At 39.6% G+C, this 23,507-nt stretch overlaps 1 protein-coding gene across 3 annotated transcripts in view; it reads right to left on the bottom strand.

Moving 5' to 3' along the window:
• The window catches only part of NRK (Nik related kinase), a 223,645-nt gene that overhangs the window by 30,839 nt on the left and 169,299 nt on the right, over positions 1-23,507 (bottom strand). For 2 of the 3 annotated variants that reach the window (XM_074278578.1, XM_074278579.1), the window contains exons 20-25: positions 20,937-21,030; positions 17,023-17,103; positions 13,808-13,940; positions 11,790-11,942; positions 8,890-9,033; positions 3,098-3,232 (exon numbers count right to left, since the gene is read on the bottom strand). In XM_074278578.1, coding sequence (XP_074134679.1) covers positions 3,098-3,232; positions 8,890-9,033; positions 11,790-11,942; positions 13,808-13,940; positions 17,023-17,103; positions 20,937-21,030 — 740 coding nt within the window. The remainder of the gene's footprint in view (positions 1-3,097; positions 3,233-8,889; positions 9,034-11,789; positions 11,943-13,807; positions 13,941-17,022; positions 17,104-20,936; positions 21,031-23,507) is intronic. The other variant, XM_074278580.1, reaches the window with a different exon arrangement.

The following is a 23,507-nucleotide window of genomic DNA, read 5'->3' as shown; positions in this document are numbered from 1 at the left end:
TACAATTATAATAAATTTTGCCCCTTGACTTGGAGATGGTTTCAAGCGTGCAAATTCTTTTGAATTTTTTGGGGGAAAATTTTGGGGAAAGACCCCAACCTTTTTGGGGTCTTTTTTGAACCTGAACAGTAGGAGGGGCAGTTCAGAAACACTTGCCTAGAAGCCTGGGCTCTGAGGGGGAAGGTGGTGACTTCATCGGATTATTGGCAACAGCTGCTGCCTTCCTGCTCCAAGAATCATAATCTGCTTGTACCCATAACTATGAAGTAGCTCAATGTGACTTTGAAAACACTGTATATTTATCTGTGTATAATATGGATCCTTCCTCCCACCACCCCTCCAGAAAGGTAGGTTTCTTAAGAATAGAGGCTACCTCATCTTTGACTTTGTAACTCCAGTGCCTAGAATAGGGCTTTGCACATAAAAGGTGCTCAACAAATATTTTAAAATGGAATTCAATTGAAATTACAGAACCTGAAAATATATAAGGGGCAGCTTAGCTACTGTAACTTCAGAGTTGGTCTCTTTCCTTCAAAGAGCTATTTGGGTAGCAGCTATACACACACAGAGAAGAGAGATGATGTTTTCTTGGATTATCTGATTAATTGCTTTATTTCTCCCCTTCAAACTGTCTATGAAGACACAGTTCAATGTAAATGCAGATAGGTGGGTCAGTGGAGTTGGAACTAGTGCTTTTAGCTCTGATAATGCCTCGTGTGGACAGTTTAGACCAGCCTGGGTCTGTTCTGCTCACTGGTAAGAGGAAGAGCTATTGAGACATAGCCAGCTAGTCATTTTGGAACACCAAGAGAATTTGAGGAAATAGCTACCTATTTAGGGATATCAGTGGCTCCTTGCTATATCAATTGTCTCTTGAGTTCTATAGGTGTCTAGCATTTTATATTTAGTAAAGACTGGGTGCCTTTCTGGAGGGAGGCAAACCAGAAGTTGCAGTAACCTAGGTGTGAATTTATGGAGTAGGGCAGTAGCAGTGGGAACAGCGAGAAAGGGTGGAAACTCCAAAAGACATTTATAAGAAAGAAATGAGGATTTGGTGTCTTTGATATATTAGATATGGGATGGGGGGGAGAAGTGAAAGAAAGGAAAGCATCAAAGATGACTCCAAAGTTTTAAACCTAGAGGCAAAATAGTAAAATGGAAAGGATTCTGGAAGATATTACTGATTTGTAAAATTTATAAAAAGATAAAAGAACAAGACCCCGTGGATCGATGTGCAATAGGCAGTTATCAAAAGAAGAAATGCAAGCTATCAACAACCATTTTAAAAATGCTTCAATTCATAGAAGACATCGGAAAACATAAATCAAAACAACTCTATCAAATGCACAAAGCTACTTTCACTTCTGTCACTTTATATTCTTTATATGTTCTAAGGCAGAGGTGTCAAACATGTTCCAACTACAACACTCTGAGCGCAGCTCAAAGCAGAACTTCAGTTGGGAAATATTTAACAAAATAAATAAATACACACTAAAACAGATACTATTACCTTTTAGAACTAAATCAATCTGTGGCTCACAGAGCTCCTCATGTACAAGTTAGTGGCCCTTATTTCTATTTGATTTTGATACCACAACTCTAAGGAGTTCTTAACTTGGGATTCCCAGACTGAATGACTTAGGAGTGTATGTGGGGGAGGAGGCCTATGAACTTAGCTGGGAAAAATTACATCTTGATTTTAATATAATTGGCTTCCTTTGTAATTGGATCTACGTATTTTATTTCATGCATTTAAAAACATGATTCTGGAGAGAGGTCTGTTGCATTCAGTAGTTGGCCAAAAGTATCGACAACACAAAAAAGTGAAGAACCTCTGCTCTAGGATACCTCACAGCTTTGCTGTGCCAAGTTCTAAGTCCCTATTCCAGCTCTAATGTATTAGGTACTACTACGATTTAGGTATCAACCATCATAGAAAGAGTGCTAGACTGGGAGCCAAGCCACAAGGGGATCAAATTTAGGCGACGTTCTAGCCAAACTAGTCTATTAGCCATTTCTCCCACCTAACATACTACTCTTGTCTCTTGTCTTCTGTTAGGCTGTTCCCCATCTTCAAAGGCAACTCTCAGCATATTTAAAACAACTCAAATGCCATTTCTTTAAGAAGCCCTTTCTAATCCATAATGTCTATGAAGTTTTTTCATCCTTCAATGCCCAGGTCAAGTACTGCCATTTTGTAAGGCCTTCCTTGATTCTCTTAAGTTAAAGGTACTTTCTCCTCCGACACTTAAATTACTTTGTATTTCCTCATTTGTGTATGTATTGTCTCTCCCCATAGACTGTAAGCAACTTGAGGACAGGGATTGCTTCAATTTTGTCTTTGTGGCCCTTGTGTCTTGCACACTCTATTGGATGTAAAAGATGATTTATAAATATTTGAGTTAGTTGAATCCCTAGGTCAGGTACTTATGAGCTGTGTGACCCTGAGTAAATATCTCTCAGTTTCCTTATCTGTAAAACAGGCATAATATTGCAATAGGTCAAGACAATTGTGAAACCCTTGGTAAACCTTGCAGCACAATTCACACACTTTTTCTTTTTTGCTGCTACAAAGAAGCAGAGAAGAGTGAGCTAACATTTATGTAGCTCCTTCCTTCATACCCAGAGGAAACTCACTGGACCTGCCCAACAACTCTAGGAGGGAAGAGTAGCAATATTATTCCTACTTTCTAACGGAGGAAACTGAGGCTCAAGAGGTTACATGATAACTTCCTCCCGTTGCACAGTAAATGGTAGAACTAGGTGTCCCTGACTATTTTGAAGAGTTTGGGCTGGATAGGGCTTTAGGGCTTTAGATGGAGATTAAGCAGACTGCATTAGGATTGGAAAGGAGGAAGGAATGGCGGGAGGAGGAGAAACCAAAAGTGAACTGGAGTAACTTATCATTTAGGTTGATCAGAATGGAGTGGATGGAGTTAGGGGTGTAACATAAAATTCCTGAAGACTTTTGAGTCTCACCTACCCGTATATTTCAAACTATAATTCTTCCTTTCCTTAGTGACCATTTTCCCGATGATTAATGATACCAAAGGAAGTGGAAGTCAAGAAGGGAGAGTAGATCTGAGATGAACCTTACCCACTTTGTAGTGCACACAGCCTTCCAGGTCTCCCACAGAGATCCAACCTTGCCTCTTTCCCAACTCAGGATCATTACGCAGAATCTTGTTTCTCAGCCAGGACAAGTAGTACACTCGCAGCTTATTCTTCTTTCCTGATGAACATGGAAATACACAAAAGTGAAATAACCTCTCTTTCCTCCATTCACTGTATTCAGGACAATTGTTCTTTTCTGACTCCAAGCCCTAGGCTTAGAATACTCTTCCTCTTGCTCTTCCCTTTCCACCTTTAAAATCTTCAGCCACCCTTTAAAACAAATTGAATGCCAAGAAGGCCTCCCTAAGCCACACTATGAGTAATAGTCTTTGCTCTGAAATGCCCCCTGGCCCTTTGTTTCCAATCTCTCTAATTTATTTATTCTAACAATAGAAGAATGGGATTTCTCTGTGTCTTAAGTCCCTGCTAGATGCTAAGGTCCATGAAGGCAAGGACCACATCTTATCCAATAGAATGTCAACTCCTAGAGGGAAGAAATCGTTCCTTTTTTCTTGCCTTGCATACAGAGCAGCTTGCCAGCCTAAAAATGGGAAATACCTAGGTTCAAGACTTGCTTCTGAAAGATACTAGCTGGGTTATCCTAGGAGAGTCATTTAACTTCCTTGTGCTTTCCAAGTTTCGAAGCAAGTGTCCCCCTGTATTGGTAAGGAGAATGACCTCTACTAATGAAATCCCAGGCCCAGTTCCTGTCCCTATTACTCTGAATGAGATATATAAAATGGACTGGGGAGGTAAAAGAGATCCTGAAGGCAGGGAGATTAATGAAAAAAGCTGTTGCAATCACTTAACGTCTCAGTGCCCCCAAGTAAAACTGGAACACTATAAAGTACAGAGGGAAGCAGCTCTGTAATGAAAGGTGTTTCTACTTTAGAATTCTCCACACTTGAAATTAGAGGTCTGGCCTAAGGCAATCTTGCAATGCTCTATATAACTCTCTATGATTATAAATTCTAGAACAGGTGACAACCTGCTTTAGTAAAGGTAGTTTCCTCACATGGAAGTTCCCTATACCAATGAAATCATAGTTCTAATCTCTATCTTTATTCCTTGAACATGATCATTTAATTTAAGGAATTTAATGAAGGAAGGAATAAACTATCCCCTGTTTTCCATAATGGAAGAGGTGAAGGTTAATATTTTGCTTATTTTGGAAACTGAGTGCATGCCCCTCAGTTGGGGATTGGCTGAGTAAAATATAGTATATATTCTACAAGACAAGATGAGCAGGCTGATTTCAGAAAAGCCTGGGCAGACTTACAGGAACTGATGCTAAGTGAAGTGAGCAGAACCAGGAAAACACTGTATGCAGAAACAACAAGATTATGTGATGATCAATTGTGGTGGACTTGGTTTTTTTCAACAATGAAGTGATTCAAAGCAATTCTAATAGATTTAGGATGGAAAGAGCCATTCAGAAAGAGAACTATGGAGATAGAAGGTGGATCAAAGCATAGGATTTTCACCTTTTTATTATTGTTTGTTTGTTTGTTATTAATTTTTCCCTTTTGATCTGATTTTTTTTGAGTAGCATGATGGATATGGTAATACGTTTAGAAGAATTGCACATCGGATTGTTTGCCATCTTGGGGAGAGGAGAGGGAGGGAAAGAGGGAGAAAAATTTTGGAACACAAGGTTTTGCAAAGGTAAATGTTGCAAACTATCTTTGGATGGATTTGGACAAATAAAGTAGCATAAAAAAGAAAAAGAAAGTGGCTCTGACCAAAATATGCATTGTTCTGTGGCTAACTTGAGAACATAGCTCTCTGAAGTTGGCTAGACTAGGGGAACTTCATGTAGTAACTGAAAAGCTGAACCTGGAATTAGGAACATCTATGTTTGGATCTCACCTCAGATATTTACTAGATGTGTGACCTTGGGTGAATAACTTAATCTCTATGCCTCAGTTTCCTCATTTGTAAAATGGAGGTAAATCGCACCTACTTTCCAGGATTGTTTAATTTTGCAAATCTTAAACCACTAGATAAATGTCAGCTATTGTTATTATTAGCCTGGTCCTTGAGACCTATAGTGCACTCCTGGACCTTGAAACCTTTCCAGGTCAAGTTCTGCTGACACAGCTTTTGAGAACTCAGGACTCTCCCAAGCCACAGTGAAGCAACTCAGGACTTTAACAGAAGTCCATTTTTTTTATCTATTGAACACGCCCCTTGTCTGCCTGCCCCACCTCTACTTTCAGATTCTTACAATTCATCTCTAGGCAAGAACTTTAAAGACACACTGTTCTTAGGCCTGGAGAGTAAGCTGTTCAAAAGGGAGGTGGGCTGTCTTGGGAGGTAATGGGTTCCTCCGCACTGGAGGCCTTTAGGTAATTCCTTGGGCTCCACATGGAAACTGTGGTAATATGGTGACCTCCAGCTTGTTTTTTCTTTTGATGTCTCTCCCCTCTTCCCTCCCTTTTGAGGCAGATGTTAGGAATATTTCTGTAGCCAACCTTGAAGGTCTCACTTCTGGGATCAATCTTGAACATATTTCCAGAGTAGTCTGGATGGAGTGTCAGGTTTCTGATGGATACACCCACCCTCAGCCTCTTCTAATGTGGCCAAACTAAACTGTGGGCTTTTGAACTATAGCATGGCTTTCAGTTCCACACTTGGATTGCGCTCATGGTGAGGAAGTTCTTCCTGACATCCAGCCTCACTGGGCCCCTTTGCAACTTCCCCCCATTGCTCCTGGTTCTGCCCTCTAGAGCCAAGGAAAACAAGTCTAATACCTCTTCCATATGACAGGCCCTCAAGTATTTGGACACAGCTAGCATGGCACCCTTCAGAATTCTCTTCTTAAGTCTCAGCGTGTTCCGTTCCTTTAACCAATCTTCATACAACATGACCTCGAAGCCCTTCCCTATCCTATTTTCCTTTGGAGGCTCAGCAGCTTCTCAGTTTTCTCCCTAAGACATAGCACCTTCGACTGAAAACGAGAGTCCAGATGTGGTCTGCAAACAGCTAGCACCTCCCTCATCCTGGACACTCTCCCTCTCTCTATGGAGATAAAGATCATGCTAGCTTTTTTAGCTTCCATCATATTACTGACTTATGTCGACCATAGAGGTCACTGAAAAGCATTGCCCCTTTCACAGATAAAGAGCCATGGATGGCGCTACATCCTTACTACTTTATCTTTGTAACATTAATTTTTTTTGAACCCAAGATAAGACTTGATGTTGATCTTTATCTTATTTCATTTGAAAGACTTTGATCCACTATTCTTGCATGTCAAGATCTTTTGATATTCTGAGTTTTCTGTGACTCCACCCAGTTTTGTGATACCTGGAAGTTTGACAAGCTGTACCAAGTCAGTCTGAATAATATGGAATAGCCCAGGGCCAAGCACAGACTCAAGCACAGACTCTCTGAAACCCACATCAAACTATTGCTGGGGATCAGCTATGAATCCCATATAACTCCATCTTTAACACATTAATAGCATGAAGGGATTTATAAAATCCTTTGATAAATTTCAGGGGAGCTGTATCCAGAACATTCCCCTTATATAGCAGACTAATAACCCCATCAAAAAAAGGAAACAAGGTGAATCAGGCATGCCTTATTCTTGCTGGGATCACTCTCCTTGTGATCGCTGGTTCCTAGAATTTTGCTAGCGATTAAAGACAAACTCATTGGCCTGTAGTTGGCGGATTCCATCCCATTCCCCCCCCCCTTTTTTTTGACTATAGGGACACTAGCTCCCCTCCAATCTTGTCAGACATCTCCTGCCCCGTGCAAGCTTTTCTTAAAAATGGTTTTTCATCTATCTCTGAGAGCGGCTTAACTATCATATCTGCCAGGTCTTTCAGTGCTTCAAAATGTAGTTCGTTCGGGTCAGATGACTTAATCCATCCACCCAGCTAGAGGCTTGGTTACCATCTCCTTACTTAACTTGGGTATCACCGCCATCAACTCCAGTGTTAAGATCCTTTTTCTTGGCAGAAAAAAGAGAAGCTAAGGAAGAGTTGAGCAACTCTGCTTTCTCTGTATCATCAATTAGCATTGGCCCATCCATTTGAAGCATCCATTTGATCTTCCTATTTTTCCCACTGTAGCTAAATGAGCCCAACTCCTTCTTTTGCCCTTAGCTTTCTTTACTAGCCCCAAATGATTTTGAGTTTAGCACTGTTGCAACGATACTTATAGGCATATTCCCACTTGCATTCATCTTCTTGCTATCTGTCCTCACTTTATCTTCTGAACATGTCATAGTTGGGTCATAGTTGGCCCATGTCTACATAGCTGCAGACAGCTGGACAAAAAGTAAAAAAAAAATATATATATAAAATCACGAAAACATCCAGATGTTTTCCAATATGTTAGAGGTAGTATAGAACATGGTCCCTCTATTTCTTTTTTGGTTTTGCATTGTGAGCTAACAACCATTCTTACGTGAGCAACAAACTATGAAGAATGAGCATCTGTTAAGATCAACTAGAAATTACAACCAAGTTAATCTGGCACGTGTTTAATGATGCATTTGATCATTATTTGTCTACATGGTAATTAAACCAGTAAGCTCTTTTCATGAATGAGTATAATTAGAATAATTTTTATAGAATTAAGACTATTTTGTGTATTTTTTTTTCCTTCTTATTCTGTCCAATCTCGAGAGTCAATGTTAATAATCTACCAGGGTACATTGTACTAACTAATTATCATTATCATGATCACACACATTCAAAAACAGAAGTCCCAGATACTACTTCTCAAAAATTTACATTCCTTGATAGTTTGATGTCCACCGCCATCCCACTCCCCATACTTCAATTCTCAAAGATTCTAAGATCATAGATCTGAAGTGGGAAGGATCCTTAGAGTCAATGATCCCGACTCCCATTTTACAGATGAGGAAATTGAGGTCAAGGGGATGAAATCCCAGGGTCACACAGCTTGTATCTGAGGCAGGATCTGAACTCAGATATCCCTGACTCCAAATCCAGAATTATCTTTATTACACTACTTCTCCATGGTCTAACCTCATGGTTCCTTGGGAAAGCCTTAGATCCTTGTTTCTGTGTCAACTGTCCTAGGAAATGGAAGGATTTGTGACAGTAGAAGCTTTGGGCCCTGAGGAACTAGGTTATCTACTTCCATGGGAAAGGGCAGATTTCAAGATAAGTAGTTATATGATACCAAGAGAAGGAAAGGGCAAAGTGAGGTTTCTTGGCTTATGTCTACCTTGTCTTGATGTAGACGGTTGGGGTAGGGGAAAATGTGGAAAGGGAAAAGAGGACAATCACTCTATTTGGTATAGTGGAAAGAGTACTGGTTCTGTAGTTAATATGCCAACGTTTAAAGCTTACCTCTGGGGCTCTGATCTTTGGAAATGACCTCTTTGGGCATCAGTTCCCCCTTTGTAAAATGAGGGACTTGGCCCAGATAGATGGTCCTTGACTCTTTATTTAGGATCCTATGATCCCAAGTTCTGAATCCAAATAAAAAACTTAGAGCAAAACTAGAAAGATAATTTAAATAGAAATTCAAACATAAGCTAAGTATAGAAGCCGATAAAGCCTCAGCTTTACACAAATCTTGTTTTGCTTGTGTTTCACTACATAAAAGAAGGTTTTTAATACAATTCACAGGCTAATTTATGGGTTTAATAGCTCCCCTGGTACAGCAATTATTCAATCAGTCAACAAGTAAGCCATTTATGAAGCACTTAATACGTGTGAGGCACTGAGAGAAGTGCTGGGGATTACAAAGGAAGGCAAAAACAGGGTCCCTTTTGGATCATGAACAAACCTGAAATGGTAATCAGTATATTGAGCCCTTCCAGGACATCGATTTGCTGGAATCGGCGTCTATTTATCAGAGAGTAAACTCTTCCTTGGCCACTTCTGTCCAACAGCCACAGCCCACTCTCCGTTCCTACCAGCAGATTGACACCTGTACATAAAAAATAGTATTCTTAGTTCATTGGATTTCTTGCTATCCTGGTTTGTATAGGTTTTTTTTTTTTTTTTTAATTTCATTCAGTGTTTTTCAACCATAAGCCTCTGGCAAATTTTTACCAGTTCATAAAACTTTGATTTATTTCTTCAAACACCTATACACTTTGAAAAATGGACCCTTATCTATTCTTGTTCCTCCCTGTATCTGACACCTTCCACCACTGGCTCCTAATATAAGCTGGGCAAGCTTTGGAAAGTAAGAAGAATGAAATATAGAGATTTTGTCTGACACTATCTAGGCTCTATAATGATGATGATAACTATTATTTATTTGAAGGTTTGCAAAGCGCCTACAGATATAATCTCATTTTATCCTCACAACAAATCTTCAAGGTAGATGATACTATTAACCTGGTTTTCTACATAAGGAAACTGAGGCAGCCAGAGGTTAAGTGACTTTGCTGGGGTCATACAACTAGCAAATGGCTGAGGTTGGATTTAAACTCAGGCCTTCCTGACATCAGTGTGCTCATCCACTGTGCTAGTTGAGTAGATAGGTTTTTTTTGTTTGTTTGTTTTTGGTTTTTTTGGAAATCATCCATCCTACTTCTCCGTAACTCTGACCGTGAAATCCATGAAAAATTACAAAAGTTACTTACATGTCTCTGAAAATATATCTGAACATTTTTATTGGAAATCAATTACTGAACTGACTCAAAATGAGAAGTTTATGATGTCTTTTGACACCTTTTATCAAAATCTGTCACTTAATGGCTTTTGTACTTTTAGAATATTTCTTTATTTAAAAAAGAACTAATATTAAGCTACTTTTTCCTTGGGGAAAGCCAACAACAACATCACCCCAGTATCAAATGCCTATGAAATCAGTGTCCCATTGACATTTCTTTTTTTTAAAAGCTTTTTATTTATAAGATATATGCATGGGTAATTTTTCATCATTGACAATTGCAAAACTTTTTGTTCCAACTTTTCCCCTCCTTCCCCCCACCCCAAGATGGCAGGTTGACTAATACATGTTAAATATGTTAAAGTATAAGTTAAATTATATATATATATATATATATACATATATATATATATATATATATATATATATATATATATATACACACACACACACACATACACACAAACACACACATATGACATTTCTTTAGGTTCCAATCTGAAATGTGGATAAGTTCTACTGATCCTTTTATTTACCCTCTAATGGCAAAATAAAAATATCAAAATGAAAAATAAAACTAAAATGGTTAAAATAAGATTATTTTTAGAAGCAACGAACTGTAATAGAAACTAGATTGGCAAAGTAGATTATTACAGTTGGAAAGTGGTACTGAATTTGGGGATAGAAGACTATATTTTGAGGCCATATATACTCTTTAGTAGGTACATGACCTTGAGCCAGTGATTTAAGTCACTTGATCTCTAGTTTTCTCATCTATAAAATGGAGATAATCATAACTTTACCACTTGTAAGTAGAACAAGAAGGAGACAGGGATAAGCCTTGTTGGAGAAGCATTGGGACAATGTTATAGAATCTCCAATATCTGGTGATTGGGAGCAATTAGGTCCCAGGTACAAATTGTGAATGGAAAGAATTAACATGCTGAGTGAAAATCAAGCTAGGTTTTAATAGTTAAGCAAATCTGAAGGGCAGGAAAGAGGCAGAAAAGGAGTTCATGATATTGGTCTAAAATTGGGGAAGCAGTAGACAACACAGGGGAAATCGAGAGCATTAGGGAAATGACAGTTCATCTGACCTCCCTATTCCACTGTCCTGGTACTGGTCATTTGAGATCACAGAAGTGAAGGCTCTAGGCATGAAAGAATTGATCATTCTTTTCTGAGAACCAATTAACAGATACCAGTTGACTTTCCCTACTCGTGGAGACAACAATAGCTTTCGCTAGCTCATCCTCTCATTCCCGTCTGCCATTCCTTCAGATCTGGATTAATGGCATGAATAGGAAATTCAGAGGATAAGAAGATGAATGGAAGGATGAATGAATGGAGAGAATGAATTGATTTTTACCATTTATACACACAGAGTTGTATCTTTTTGGTTTCAAGTTAGAAAAATGATAATTGATGCCCTTCAACTGGGAAATGGCTAAATGCATTTTGGCACATGAATGTTATGGTACCTTATAGTGCTCCATAAGAATTGATGAATATAAAGAATACACAGAGGTATGGCAAAATTTACACAAACTAATACAAAGTAAGTCACATCAGAAAAATGATGTATACAAAAACTACAACAATGTAAATAAAAAGAACTACAGAAAGAAAGAAAAGTAAATGCTGAATAACTATAATGATAGAGTTAGGCCCTAGAGAAGAGTTGAGAAAATACAGCTCTTTGATCTCGTCTTTGAAGCAATGAGGACCTTGGGATGTGCCATATTATATGTATTGTCAAAAAGGTTGGTTTTGCTGGATTGGTTTCCCCCTTTTTCTTTTTTACTATTTGTTATTTGTGGATACACTCATTAATGACGAAGATACAAAAACAAAATAAAAAATATATTTCTAAATGACTACCTAGGTCACTAAAGTCATCATTTATCCAACATATCTATTTAAACAATTATTTCTGGCTGGCTTGATTATTGTTGACAAATGCTTTTTGACCAACAGAGAAAATTAGGAAGAAATGACTTCATTCTCTAATTTTCACATGGTTGGGACTCAGTTTGGACAAAGCAGAAAGAGAATCAGCTCACCCCACAAAGCTGCACAGAGGACCTCTGAGCTGAACTTCTTTTTGTATTTTCGGATTTCAGGGCTGTCGCTGTGTGGGCGAGCGTTGATAGGGTTGACGTTGACAATAGAGGTTTTTCTTGATTTCCGACGACGAAAGCCAGATTTCTCTTCACCTGACAGGAAAAAAAGGAAAAGGAAGAAGCTGTCAAAGGTATTGGTCATCTATTCAGACAAAGACTAATTCAATTCTATCAGCTCAATAGGGATCAATTCCCATTATTTGAATTTGCATTTAGTATTTCTACTGGGCTAGAACCAATTACCATATTTTGTGTAATTATGATTTCAAAGAGTTAAATATGAATATGTATTCAAGGGATAAATTATTTGCACTAATCAGGACACAGCTCTATACATTCAAATTATATCCTTCATGAATGGAGAGAGACATTCCCCAATTGATAAATAGTCAAAGGATATGAACAGATGATTTTCAGACAAAGAAATTAAAGCCATTTCTAGTCATGTGAAAAAGTGCTCTAAATCACTATTAATTAGAGAAATGTAAATTAAGACAGCTCTGAAGTATTACTTCATACCTCTCAGATTGACTAAGATGAGAGGAAAAAGACAATGACAAATGTTGGAAGGGACGTGGGAAAACTGAGACACTGATGCATTGTTGGTGGAGTTGTGAAATGATCCAACCATTCTGGAGAACAATTTGGAACTATGCTCAAAGGGCTATCAAACTGTGCATACCCTTTGATGCAGTGATGCCTCTACTGGGTCTGTATCCCAAAGAGATCATAAAAGGGGGAAAAGGACTCACATGTACAAAAATGTTATTTATTACTTATTGAGTATTTGATATATAAGACACAAAATACTCTTGTATATTCAAAAACAAGTCATATCAAATTGATTTTCCATTTGGAGAAGGTTCCTAGGTCAGGGATATACAATAGATACTGAAAAACTGGATTCTAACAATATTTTTGACCAAGAAAACTCTTATCTTCATGGATAATATTAAAATATGAGATAAACATAGCTACATAGTTTCAAAACTATTTTAATGACTTGCTATTGCAAAAAATGTTTGTGGCAGCCCTTTTTGTAGTGGCAAGGAACTGGAATGGAAACTGAGCGGATGCCCATCAGTTGGCGAATGGCTAAATAAGTTATGGTATATGAAGGTTATGGGATACTACTGTTCTAAAAGACACAATGAGCAGACTGGAAAGACACAAACTGATGCTACGTGAAGTGAGCAGAACCAAGAGAACATTGTACACAGTAACAACAGGATTATGTGATGAACAACTCTGATGGACATGGTTCTTTTCAGCAATGAGGTGATTCAAGGCATTTCCAATACACTTCCGATGGAAAGTGCCATCCACATCCAGAGAGAGAACTATGGAGACTGAATGTGGATCGAAGCAGAGGATTGTCACCTTTTTGTTGTTTGTTTGCTTGGTTTTTTTTCTTTCTCGTGTTTTTTTCCCCTTTTGATCTGACTTTTCTTGCGCAGCATGATGAATATGGAAATATGTTTAGAAGAACTGCACGTGTTTAACCTATATCAGATTGCTTGCTGTCTTGGGGAAAGGGGAGGAGGGAGAGAGGGGAAAAAATTGAAACACAAGGTTTTTCAAAGGTGAATGTTGAAAACTCTCTTTGCAAGTATTGGAAAAATAAAATATTATTCAAAACAAAACAAAAAATTGCTGTTATCATAGTATGTTTAATAATTAATGACTACAATGAGAAGCAGCGGGTAGAGTTTGTAGGTCTTAAAGTCTGGAGAACGGGATTCAAGTCCCCTTTTAACACATATTGTTTAATCATTTAATCTCTTTGGGCCTCCAGACACCTCTAACTCTCTAAGTTACAGAAGAAGTAGTGATCTGAACCTGGTCTACACCAATACTTATGAAATCACAGGTATGGCCAACTCCCTGCTCCTCCCTTCCCAACTACCTGAAAACCACAGAGGCTGGGCTACATCTGAGATCATAGCAGGCATACTTACAGGAGCCAAAGATACGTCTTGAAGGACTGATAGGAGGTGTGAACTGCAGAACTCTGGGATCGAAAAACGAGGTGAATGATGAAGTGGAACAGGAGATATCGTTTTTGAATGTCTTGCTCTTAGAGCTTGTCATCTAGGAATCAAAGCAAGACCATTTTGATTGGGAGGTGATCAAAGGAGGCTGTCCTCCCAGCTTGGGGTGCACACACTGCTAGAGGAATATAAGCTTTCAGCATCTGTGGTTTGACATACCCACCAAACCGGGAGCTGCATGCATTGAGAGACTCTCTAGAACTGGGGCTGGGGAGCACTAAGTCCTTAGGGCATGCATTTGCATCTAGTAGAGCTATGGCTAGGGAAAAGGCACAATTCTGCCTCCGGAACATGCAGCCCTGACATTGACTTGTAGAGAAAGAAGTCTTGAGAGAGCAGGGTGGGGAAGTCAAAGGAAGAACCCAGGAGAATGATGATGAGGATTTATACAGGGTTTTATACCTGGCACCAGCTCTCAGTGGGGAGTACTGGGTTGTTGTCTTAATGCTGTTTGATTTCATAATGGCTACCCACCCCCAAAGTCTTCTTTTAAAAATGAAAGAAAACAAAAGAAAAACTAAATCAAGAATAGATGCCTTTAGGAAATGGAGCCACAGGAGGCAATGCGGTAAAGCAGAAAGAGGGATGGATTCAGAGTCAGCTGGTTCAAAAAAGCTTTGCCACTGACTACATGTGTAACCTCAAGCAAGTCACTTAAGTCTGGATATCAATATTTTAGCTGTAGAATGACTTGGTCGGCATAGATGGCCTCTAAATTCCCTTCCAGCTCTAGATCTAGGATCCTATGTGTGACCTTGGACAAGTCCCTTTCCCTCCTGGGTTTTGGTTGGCTTCGATGGCCGTCAAGATCTCTGCTAGTTCTAAATCTAGGATCACTCCTGTCACCTTGGCTAAGTCTCGTCTCCTTCTGGGCCTCAGTGTGCAAGGAGGAAGTTGGGCTAAATGGCCTCTGAAGATCCTCTCGGCTCTAGTTCTATGATTCTCTGACCCTGGGATGTTACAAAGCCAGCGTTGTGATTCCTTGTTTCAAAATCACATATCCTTACTCATTCTGCTCTGCCAATGTTCTCTGAAATAGTCCCCATAGAAAAAGACAATAGTGACTTAGAGACATGAGTTCTTTGCTTATAAGGCTCTCCCTAGTTAGGAAACTCCTTCTACCGATGCAGCTTGGGACATTCTCTTGCAATTTCTAGTCATATTGAGAAGTTAAGTGATTTGTCCCGAGTCTCTCAACCTTCAGTGTCAGAGGTGGGACTTGACAGAATAGTAATGACCTTCATTTGGACAACAAGGTTACCGAGTGCTTGCTGTGACAAACCCATTCTCCTCATACCCGTAGCACTCTATCTCACAGGCCTTCTGTGCGGTTCAAATGAGTTCAAATGAATGTATACAAATGTAGACATTCAAATTCATGTATACAAAGAACTTCCCAAGTTTTAAAGTCCCAAACAAACTGCAATTATGGTAATATTAACATCATACTAGTCAGTGGCAGAAAGTACTTCAGCATGCTCAGGGGGGCTATGACTTCAACAGCACATGGACTTCCCCTTTAGATTCTGTGATCTCTCTGTGGCTTTGAGAATTGTTGTAGTGAGCTCTTGTATCAATCAGGACTTTGGGAACCCTGGATCGCTTCTACATCAGGATGAAATATCAGAGGAGGAAGACTTGGGGAAATATTAAAAACATTGTGATCCTTTTGGAAAACTGATTCTAGATCGCTTGCTGTCAAAATTAATCAGGACTTTGGGAAGCTAGGAACTCTTCTACATCATGATGAAATATCAAAGGAAGAAGACTTTGGAGAAATATTAAAAACATCGTGGCCCTTTTTGAAAACTGATTCTAGATGGGTTGTTGTCAAAGACACTTTGTGAATGAAAGAAGAAGAAAGGGGAGTGGCAGGGGTTGCTATGCTGCAGATAAGTTCAAGTCAAATAAATAACTGACAGGAGGGGCCAGGAATATGCTACATCCAAAACAGACAGGAAATAGAGAAGTTTTCTGTTTAGATAGAACCAATCATGAAAGGGCTTTCAAGCTCAAATAGAGATCCATTCTACGCACCCTACATAGTACAAGGATGCAAAAGTTTCAGAAGAAACAAGATACAGGTCTTGTAAATGATACAGAATGCTAGAAAGGTAAACCAAGGCACTTCCTTAAGTCTAAGCAGGGAAAACTTGCGGGATGAGATTACTGGAAAACTAAGGAAGGGTGCCCAGGGAAGCTTTAGGGGCCAAACTAGCTTGAAATCTTCAAAAATAGTACCGGCCCCAGGAGAGAGTTAGTTCCAAGACAGGATCCAATGTGCTCAATTGAGCAAGTCTAATAAAAGTCTGGTAAGAAGAGATTAGCTTAAGTTATGATTCCTGAGAAGTGAAGATCATCAAAAGAGTATGAAATCATATTTGAGTATTTTTTTTAAAGTTTCCTCTATAAAATTATGTACTATGCTATCTAATATTTGCTACTTTGGGCTTTTAAAATAGTTTTATTTTGGGAAAGGGAAGTCAAAAAGTATGCTAATCTCTCTTGAGTCAAATATATCTATCCTTTGGTCTCTTTAAGGCTCAGTTCAAGTGCTACCTCTTACCGACTTTTCCTGTTGCCTCCAATGGGTGCTCCACCCTTCCCAACTAACTTCAGATAGTTTGTCTCTGCTTTTATGTTATGTAGTGTTTGTTCCAAGCGGATTGAAAGCACTTTAAGGAGGGCTGGAATGGTTTCACTTTTTGACTTGCATCCCCAACATCCGGCACAGAGTTGGTGCTTAATAAATGCTTGTCAATTGAATGAACTTTCTCTGGTTGGAGAGGCAGCAGGATACCGCATGGACAGCTGGCTCTGGCGTCAGGAGACGCGGGCTTTCCAGTCCTCCCTCTGACAAATGCTGACCAGATGACCCCACGAGTAACTCCAGGCAACTCTCAAGATTCTAAGTGGCAGTGCAGGTGCCCATCTGCACAGGGACAGGGGATTCCTCACTTGGAGCACCCCACCTTGATGAACTCACAGAGCACATTCTCGAGCTTAAGGCTTTGAGTTAGAACAATGCAAGGTGCCTGGTGGGAGGGAGGAGAATCCCTAGCTATAGATTCAATTCTGTTTTCAAGAATGCAATTCTTGAAAGTCGAATCTGCAAACCTTACCATACGTGAGGATGACAGTAAAGTCACGTTTGACCAAATGCTTCTTTTTGATTGACCATCTTCAAAACAGCAACAAAAAACCTAAAGAGCAAAACCACATTTTTGTGGAGGGGGAATCCAGCTAAACCATAACATATTTTATCTGGGGATATTGATCAAATGTCTTTGGGGAGAAGTACAGGTTTAAACCTTAAGTCAAAAGAAAACTGGAACTGACCAGGGAGATAACTGGGGCCCAGTGGAAAAGGATGACTCAGGCCTGGCATGGGTTGGCATGTTTCTCTGCCCTTCCCTTTTCCCTGTTCTTGGCTCCTCTGAGTTTATGGAGCCTCCCACAGGAGTTGTGTTTTTGAATCTTTTGCTCAAGCTTCTCCCACTAGAAGAGATTTCCCACCTTTCAGTTGGGAACCTCATGTTTATGGCAATCTTAAAAGGCCTTTTTGTAGAGTCTTGAGCCATTTTTTGGGGGGTGGTGGTGAAGCAATTGGGGTTAAGTGACTTGCCCAGGGTCACACAGCTAGTGTCAAGTGCCAGATTTAAACTCCAGTCCTCCTGACTTCAGGGCCAGTACTCTAACCACTGGGCCACCTAGCTGCACCCACTTCTAAAGGCCATAAGCATGGCTTTCAGTGGAGCAAGCAGACCTTGGAAAACAGGTTTAGGATCAGGGAGCATTTTCATATTAATTACAGATATTGCTTATTTTATGAGATGACTGATTTGTATGTAAAAGAAGCACTGGGCTGGGAGCTAGGAGACATGGGTTCAAATAACACCTATGTCACCTCCAAGCAATATGACCATGGACAAGTTTTTTATGGGATAAGGCCTAGGCCCAAAGGTTGTGGTATTGCAAAAACGAGATTTGTGGGAAATTGCTTGAGGACCTGAAAAGGGCTGTGTGAATGTCAGGCGACAGATCACCACTCTTTTCTCCAGGGATTGGGGAAATCTCTGGGGCTTTTGGAGTAATGCTTTCAATTGATCTGTTGGTTAGTGAAAGTCAGTTCAATTGACCATTTGGTCCCTGGCTGAAGACAAATTTTTCACTTCTCATCTGGTGGTGCGAAATGAGGAATTGAGAAAGGAAATTCTAAAGGATCATAGATTTCTAACTCTAGAACTGTTAGAGACTTTCCAGGCCATCTAGTTCAACTATCTCATTTTAGAGAGAAGGAAACCGAAGTCCAGGAAGATGGGGGAAGAAGTGATTTGCTAAAAGTGATTATTATTATTACGGTTGGAGGCAGTGTAGCTAATGAAAAGAGGGCTGTGTTTGAGGGTCATAGGACCTGAGTTTGAATCCCAGTTCTTCCATTTATTAACTTATGACATTGGGCACATTTAATTTTTCTGGGCCTCAGTTTCTCATTCAGTAAAATGAGGGGTTAGATGAGATGACCTCTAAGGTCTCTTATTGCTCTAGATCTATGATCGTGTGAATTGAAAGGAAAGAATGTGTATGCCTTTTCCAGTGTGAGCCAATTGCCACCAGGTATAAGTGATAAGGCCCAACCACACAACCTTTTTCAGAGAAAAGAAAAGAGATAAACAGGTCTCAGTATCCCCTTCCTCTAGGGAAAGGATCTTACCACCATCAAGAAGGCCGCAGCTATCACCAAATAACCTGAGAGGGTCCCGACCTCTCTCTCCCTTTGAGGCTTCCTGAGCAAGTTTATAAAAACAGAGCTAGCTCAAGCTACTTGGCTGGCATTTCTAAACATGCTCTGAAAAGGCAGACTTGATTGGCTTGTTGGAAGAAAGAGTTGAACTGAACGCTGTTTGTAGATGTCTGTGTAGGCTGGTTATGTCTGCCATTTTTCTACTGAGTTCCTCACTCTCTGGAAAACTCCTTGCAAAAGCTGTCTACAATTGTTTCTCACTGTCGTCTAAACCTTCAGAAAGCTGGCTTCTAACCTCATCATTCAACTGGCTCTCTGCAAAGTCATCAATGATTTCTCAATAGCAAAATCTAATAGCCAGTGCTTGATTCTCATTTTTGATCCCTTGGCATCTGAAACTGTTGATCACCTTTTTTTTTTCTCCCCCCCACCCAGGTTGGGGTTAAGTGACTTGCCCAAGGTCACACAGCTAGGAAGTGTTAAGTGTCTGAGACCAGATTTGAACTCAGGTCCTCCTGAATTCAGGGCTGGTGCTCTATCCACTGCGCCCCCTAGCTGCCCCATTGATCACCTTTTCCTTCTGGATTCTCTCCTCTCTAGGTTTTCATGACACTATTCTTGTACCTGTCTGACTATTCCTTCTGTTTCCTGTGATGATTCTATAACCATATTGCGCCCCTTAATTATGGCTTAAGAGGTCCCTTCTCTTTTCTCTCTGTTCTCACTTGGTAACCCCTCATCAGCTCTTTACTCTCAGTCTACGTATCCAATTAGCTGCCAAATTTTGTCATTTCTACCTCTTCAATACCTCTTCAACATGTCCCCTAATCTACAATCACATAACCATGGCCTTAATTTAGGCCCTTATTACCTCTTACTAAACTACTGGAATAGTGTCCTATTTGGTCTCCCATTTTCAAGTCAACCCTCCTGCAATCACTCTTCAGACAGCTGCCAAAATGATATTCCTCTTTTTAAATTTTATTTTTGTTTTTGTTTTTAAAGTGATATTCCTAAAGCACAGGTCTGATCCTGTCCCACACTTATGCTTACTCAAATTCCTATGACTTCCTATTATCTCTAGGGTCAACTATAAGCTATTCTGATCTTTAAATCTTTTTACAACCTGACCCATTCCTACCTATTCAGCATTTATACATATTACTCTCCTCCATACACTCTTTGATCAGTCACAATGGCCCATTTGTTGTTGCACATACAATCTTCCATCTCTGTACTTGAGCACTAGCCTCCATGACTGGAATGTATCTCCTCTCATCTGCCTCTTAGAAGACCTGGCTTCCTTCAAGACTTAGCTCAAGCTTGGTCAACTCCCTGAAGCCTTTCCCATTGCCTCCAGCTAGTAGTGCTTCCCTCCAAAAAACTTTCTTGCATATATTAGGCATATACTTTTCATCCCATTAGGCTATAAACTACTTGAGGAAAGAGCTACTTTTGTCTTTGTATTTCCAGTGAGCCCACTTTAATTACTTCATAAATGCTTACTGATTGACTCATTTCCCTGTCTCTTGTAGGTCCTTAGAGAGAATCTGTGCAGTGGGGTTTGTATCACACAGTGTAGGAGGACTTAGCCACAGCATACACCAGAAGGCTGAGACAGCACTGATCTTTCCTTATCAACCACTGCTTCCTTGGAGACACCTTTGAACTCGTCCTTATTCTCCACTGTTTGACTATGTACAAAGTTATAGGATCTTGACAGATGGACTCACATAGATGCATTTGGATTAAGATCCTTCTCTCCCCTACATCCCTTAAAAAAAAAAAAAACTAATCAAAACTAGTTTGTAGGATATTACAAATGCTACTCTGAATTGGGTTACTAATTAGTCAGCCTAGTATTTGTCCGTGATACTGACACAGGAAAACATCAACCTTAAAAAAAAAAATCAGAGAATGTTTAGGGAGCGCTCCTCTCTGCCTTATAATAACTTGCTCTGGATCGATGGAGTCATGTAAACCCTTCTTGACCCCATTTATTTTCATCAGCTTTTTAATTGTAAAAGTATCTTTTCAAATGTGTTTTAATTAAAACCGAATGTATCTGCAGACATTCTCAAACATGTGATTCAGTGAGGAAGAAAAGCAAGCCAAGAGATGGGGTTTTGTCCCTGAAAGCATGGAGGAGCCAAGGGAAGGTATAATTTCCCCAGCTAATATTAAAAGTTTTCAAGGCATTCAGGGAAGGGCTGTTGATCACATACATACAAATGGAAATTTACAATGACTGGGAACTCATTTCCCCCCCCCTTCTCAAACAGTTAGTTTTACCTTCGATTCTATTCCTCTGCTTTTGGCTTTCATCTCTTGTCCCTTTGGGGCCCTTTTCCTTGAGAAACTCAATCCTCCATTGCTTAAGGGGTGCCTGGTAACAAAGTCCAATTAATGAAAAGAAGAAACCCGGCAACAAACACATCTGGAAAGAAGCTCACTAAACAGCATTAGGGTGCGACTTTAACAAGGCTCAGCCATGCTGCTTTGACATGCACACTTTGATATTATCCGAGGGGGAGACCAGAGACGAGATAAATTTCTTACAACACCCACACTTTCAAATGCTTAGGCATTTGTGTTCCCAGCAGCTGCTCAAAAAAAAATTCTCAATTAAATGGAGACCACCCCTGTCAATGTTGGGCCAAAATCAGCCCATAGTCATCCAGAAAGATGGGGACTTTCACCCTAACCTTAGGGAGGTGAAACTACTATTCCCTGTTGGGAATAGAATGTCTTCGCTCTGTAGCAAACACCATCATTTCCCATAAGTGAGAGACCCCTTCATGGTTCACCCTTTTGCATGAGGGATCAAGGACATATTTTAAACAGCATTGTGGAACATACTTAAATTGATAGATGTTAACCCTCATACTTTTCTTACCCCACAGGATTTAGAACTAGGCAGGGACTTAGGGATTTGAGTCTTTTTATCTTCAGATGTGCAATAAGCTTGTTGCTTTAGTGTCTGTTTCCAAAGTGGTAATAATGAGAAGATATAACTTGGCCATCACACAGGCCAACACACATGTTGAATGATAAGGAAAATGGGAAATGCTGCTTTAGAATACATGTGCTTCACTTTGCATAATGCCTAGATTTTCTTCTACAACCACTGTAGCTGGCTATTCTTTTTGTAATGGGATCGCAATTGATCTTTTATGTGAATTTACATATATCGAGCTTGCGTTAAGTGAAGAGCAGATATGGAGCAAATCATGGAGTTTGTCAGTCTCTAGCAACCCATACTTTCCAAAATCTATTTCTCATGTACCATCCTCCCTTCTTTGCTGAAGGAAGAGGTGAAAATGGCTGGGGGTGGAGAGCTGGGTATGGAACATCTCATTATATCATCACATTTTGTTGATGGCTTGGTTTGTTTGACCAGAATTTTTTCCCCCAACCTTTTTTTTAAATGACTGTTTTATATATTTAAGGCAAAATTTTTAAACTCTTTTTTTGGTGTTCTGGATTCTTTTGGATAGTGTCAGGTAGTCTCAGAATAAGATTTTTAGATGCACCAAATAAAATACATAGGATTACAAAAGAAAGCAATCTAGTTTTGAAATTTGTTAGGAAGACTTGTTCTAAGAGATGGGGAAGAGGGATGGGGAGAGATATATCAGAAACGATAATGATATAAAAACAAAATACATTAGTAAAAATGTAAAAATAATAAAATCTATTTCTCTCCATGCCTCCCTTTTTTAAATAAATCTTTCCTGAGAAATCTCAGAAAAGGAAAAGAGACAAACTGGAAGATGAGACCTAGGTCCAAAATGCACCTGTGTCATATAATATGACCATAAGCAATTTTCAGGGATGATAATTTTGGTCCTAAACTTGTAGGGGTTATGAGGAGGACCAAATAAGCAAATCTGTATAAAGTGCTTAGGACCTAAAAAAGGCCTTTGTAAAGTTCTGGTGAATGAATCCAAAATTAGTAACAGTACAGGATTTTTTCATAAATATGTGAGTGAGTGAGTAACAGTGTGTGTGCGTGTGTGCGTGTAATATACATGAACAAATCTACTGTTAACTATTTTCTAAAAAGGGAGAGACTTTAAATGGTTTCTAATGTTCTTTTAAAATATTTTAAATACCAATGGTCATGAACAAATATAAATATGAAATATAAATATGAAAATAGTGTGTGTTTAGACTAAAAGAAGAGGGCCTGTACAAGCTCCAGAGAGCTGGTGATGTGCCCAGAGCACTAAATTGACAAATGTTCAAAGTGGGACAGACAAACAGGCGGAGCAGGACAGGCCCGGCACTGTGTGGAACCCCAAGAGGGGCTCTGTGGGCATATCCCGAGCTCCAGAAATATCTCGTGGTGACAGTATATTTTGCAATTAACTTGTCTGAAGCAAAATGAGAAGTTCTGTTCATGGATATGGGGAATTTGTTTTTCAAACTAAAAATAGCACCTTTTTCTTGTTGCTGTATTCATTTCAGAGAACCAGAATGTTGCCATGTCTTCTCCAACCCCAAATCTTCTAAGACTTCAGAGTACAAGTTAGCAGGTAAAAGTGGCTCTTATCCAAACATTGGGGTAGGGAGGATATGGAAGAAAGTTGGGCGCGCCACTCTTGCTACCACTTGGGTATGAAAAAGGCCCCATTTTTATTCTACTGTGCCTTCTGCTCAGGCTTTGGACTCATTCCATCACACTTGGTAGCACGTGATTATAATACTCAGGCTGTGGGTCTCCTTAAGGATAGTAAGGTGCAGTTTCAGACTTAATGATTCCCCTTCAAGTGAATACTGCCAAGGTTGAGGACTTGGAGAACATGATACTCAAGTGAATACTGCCTTGAGTATCATGTTCTCCAAGTCCTCAACCTTGGT

Source organism: Sminthopsis crassicaudata, chromosome X (genome assembly GCF_048593235.1).
Source record: "Sminthopsis crassicaudata isolate SCR6 chromosome X, ASM4859323v1, whole genome shotgun sequence".
Classification (NCBI taxonomy): Eukaryota; Metazoa; Chordata; class Mammalia; order Dasyuromorphia; family Dasyuridae; genus Sminthopsis; species Sminthopsis crassicaudata.
Note: the sequence above shows the minus strand (reverse complement) of the source record. Positions and strands in the feature narration are given on the sequence as shown.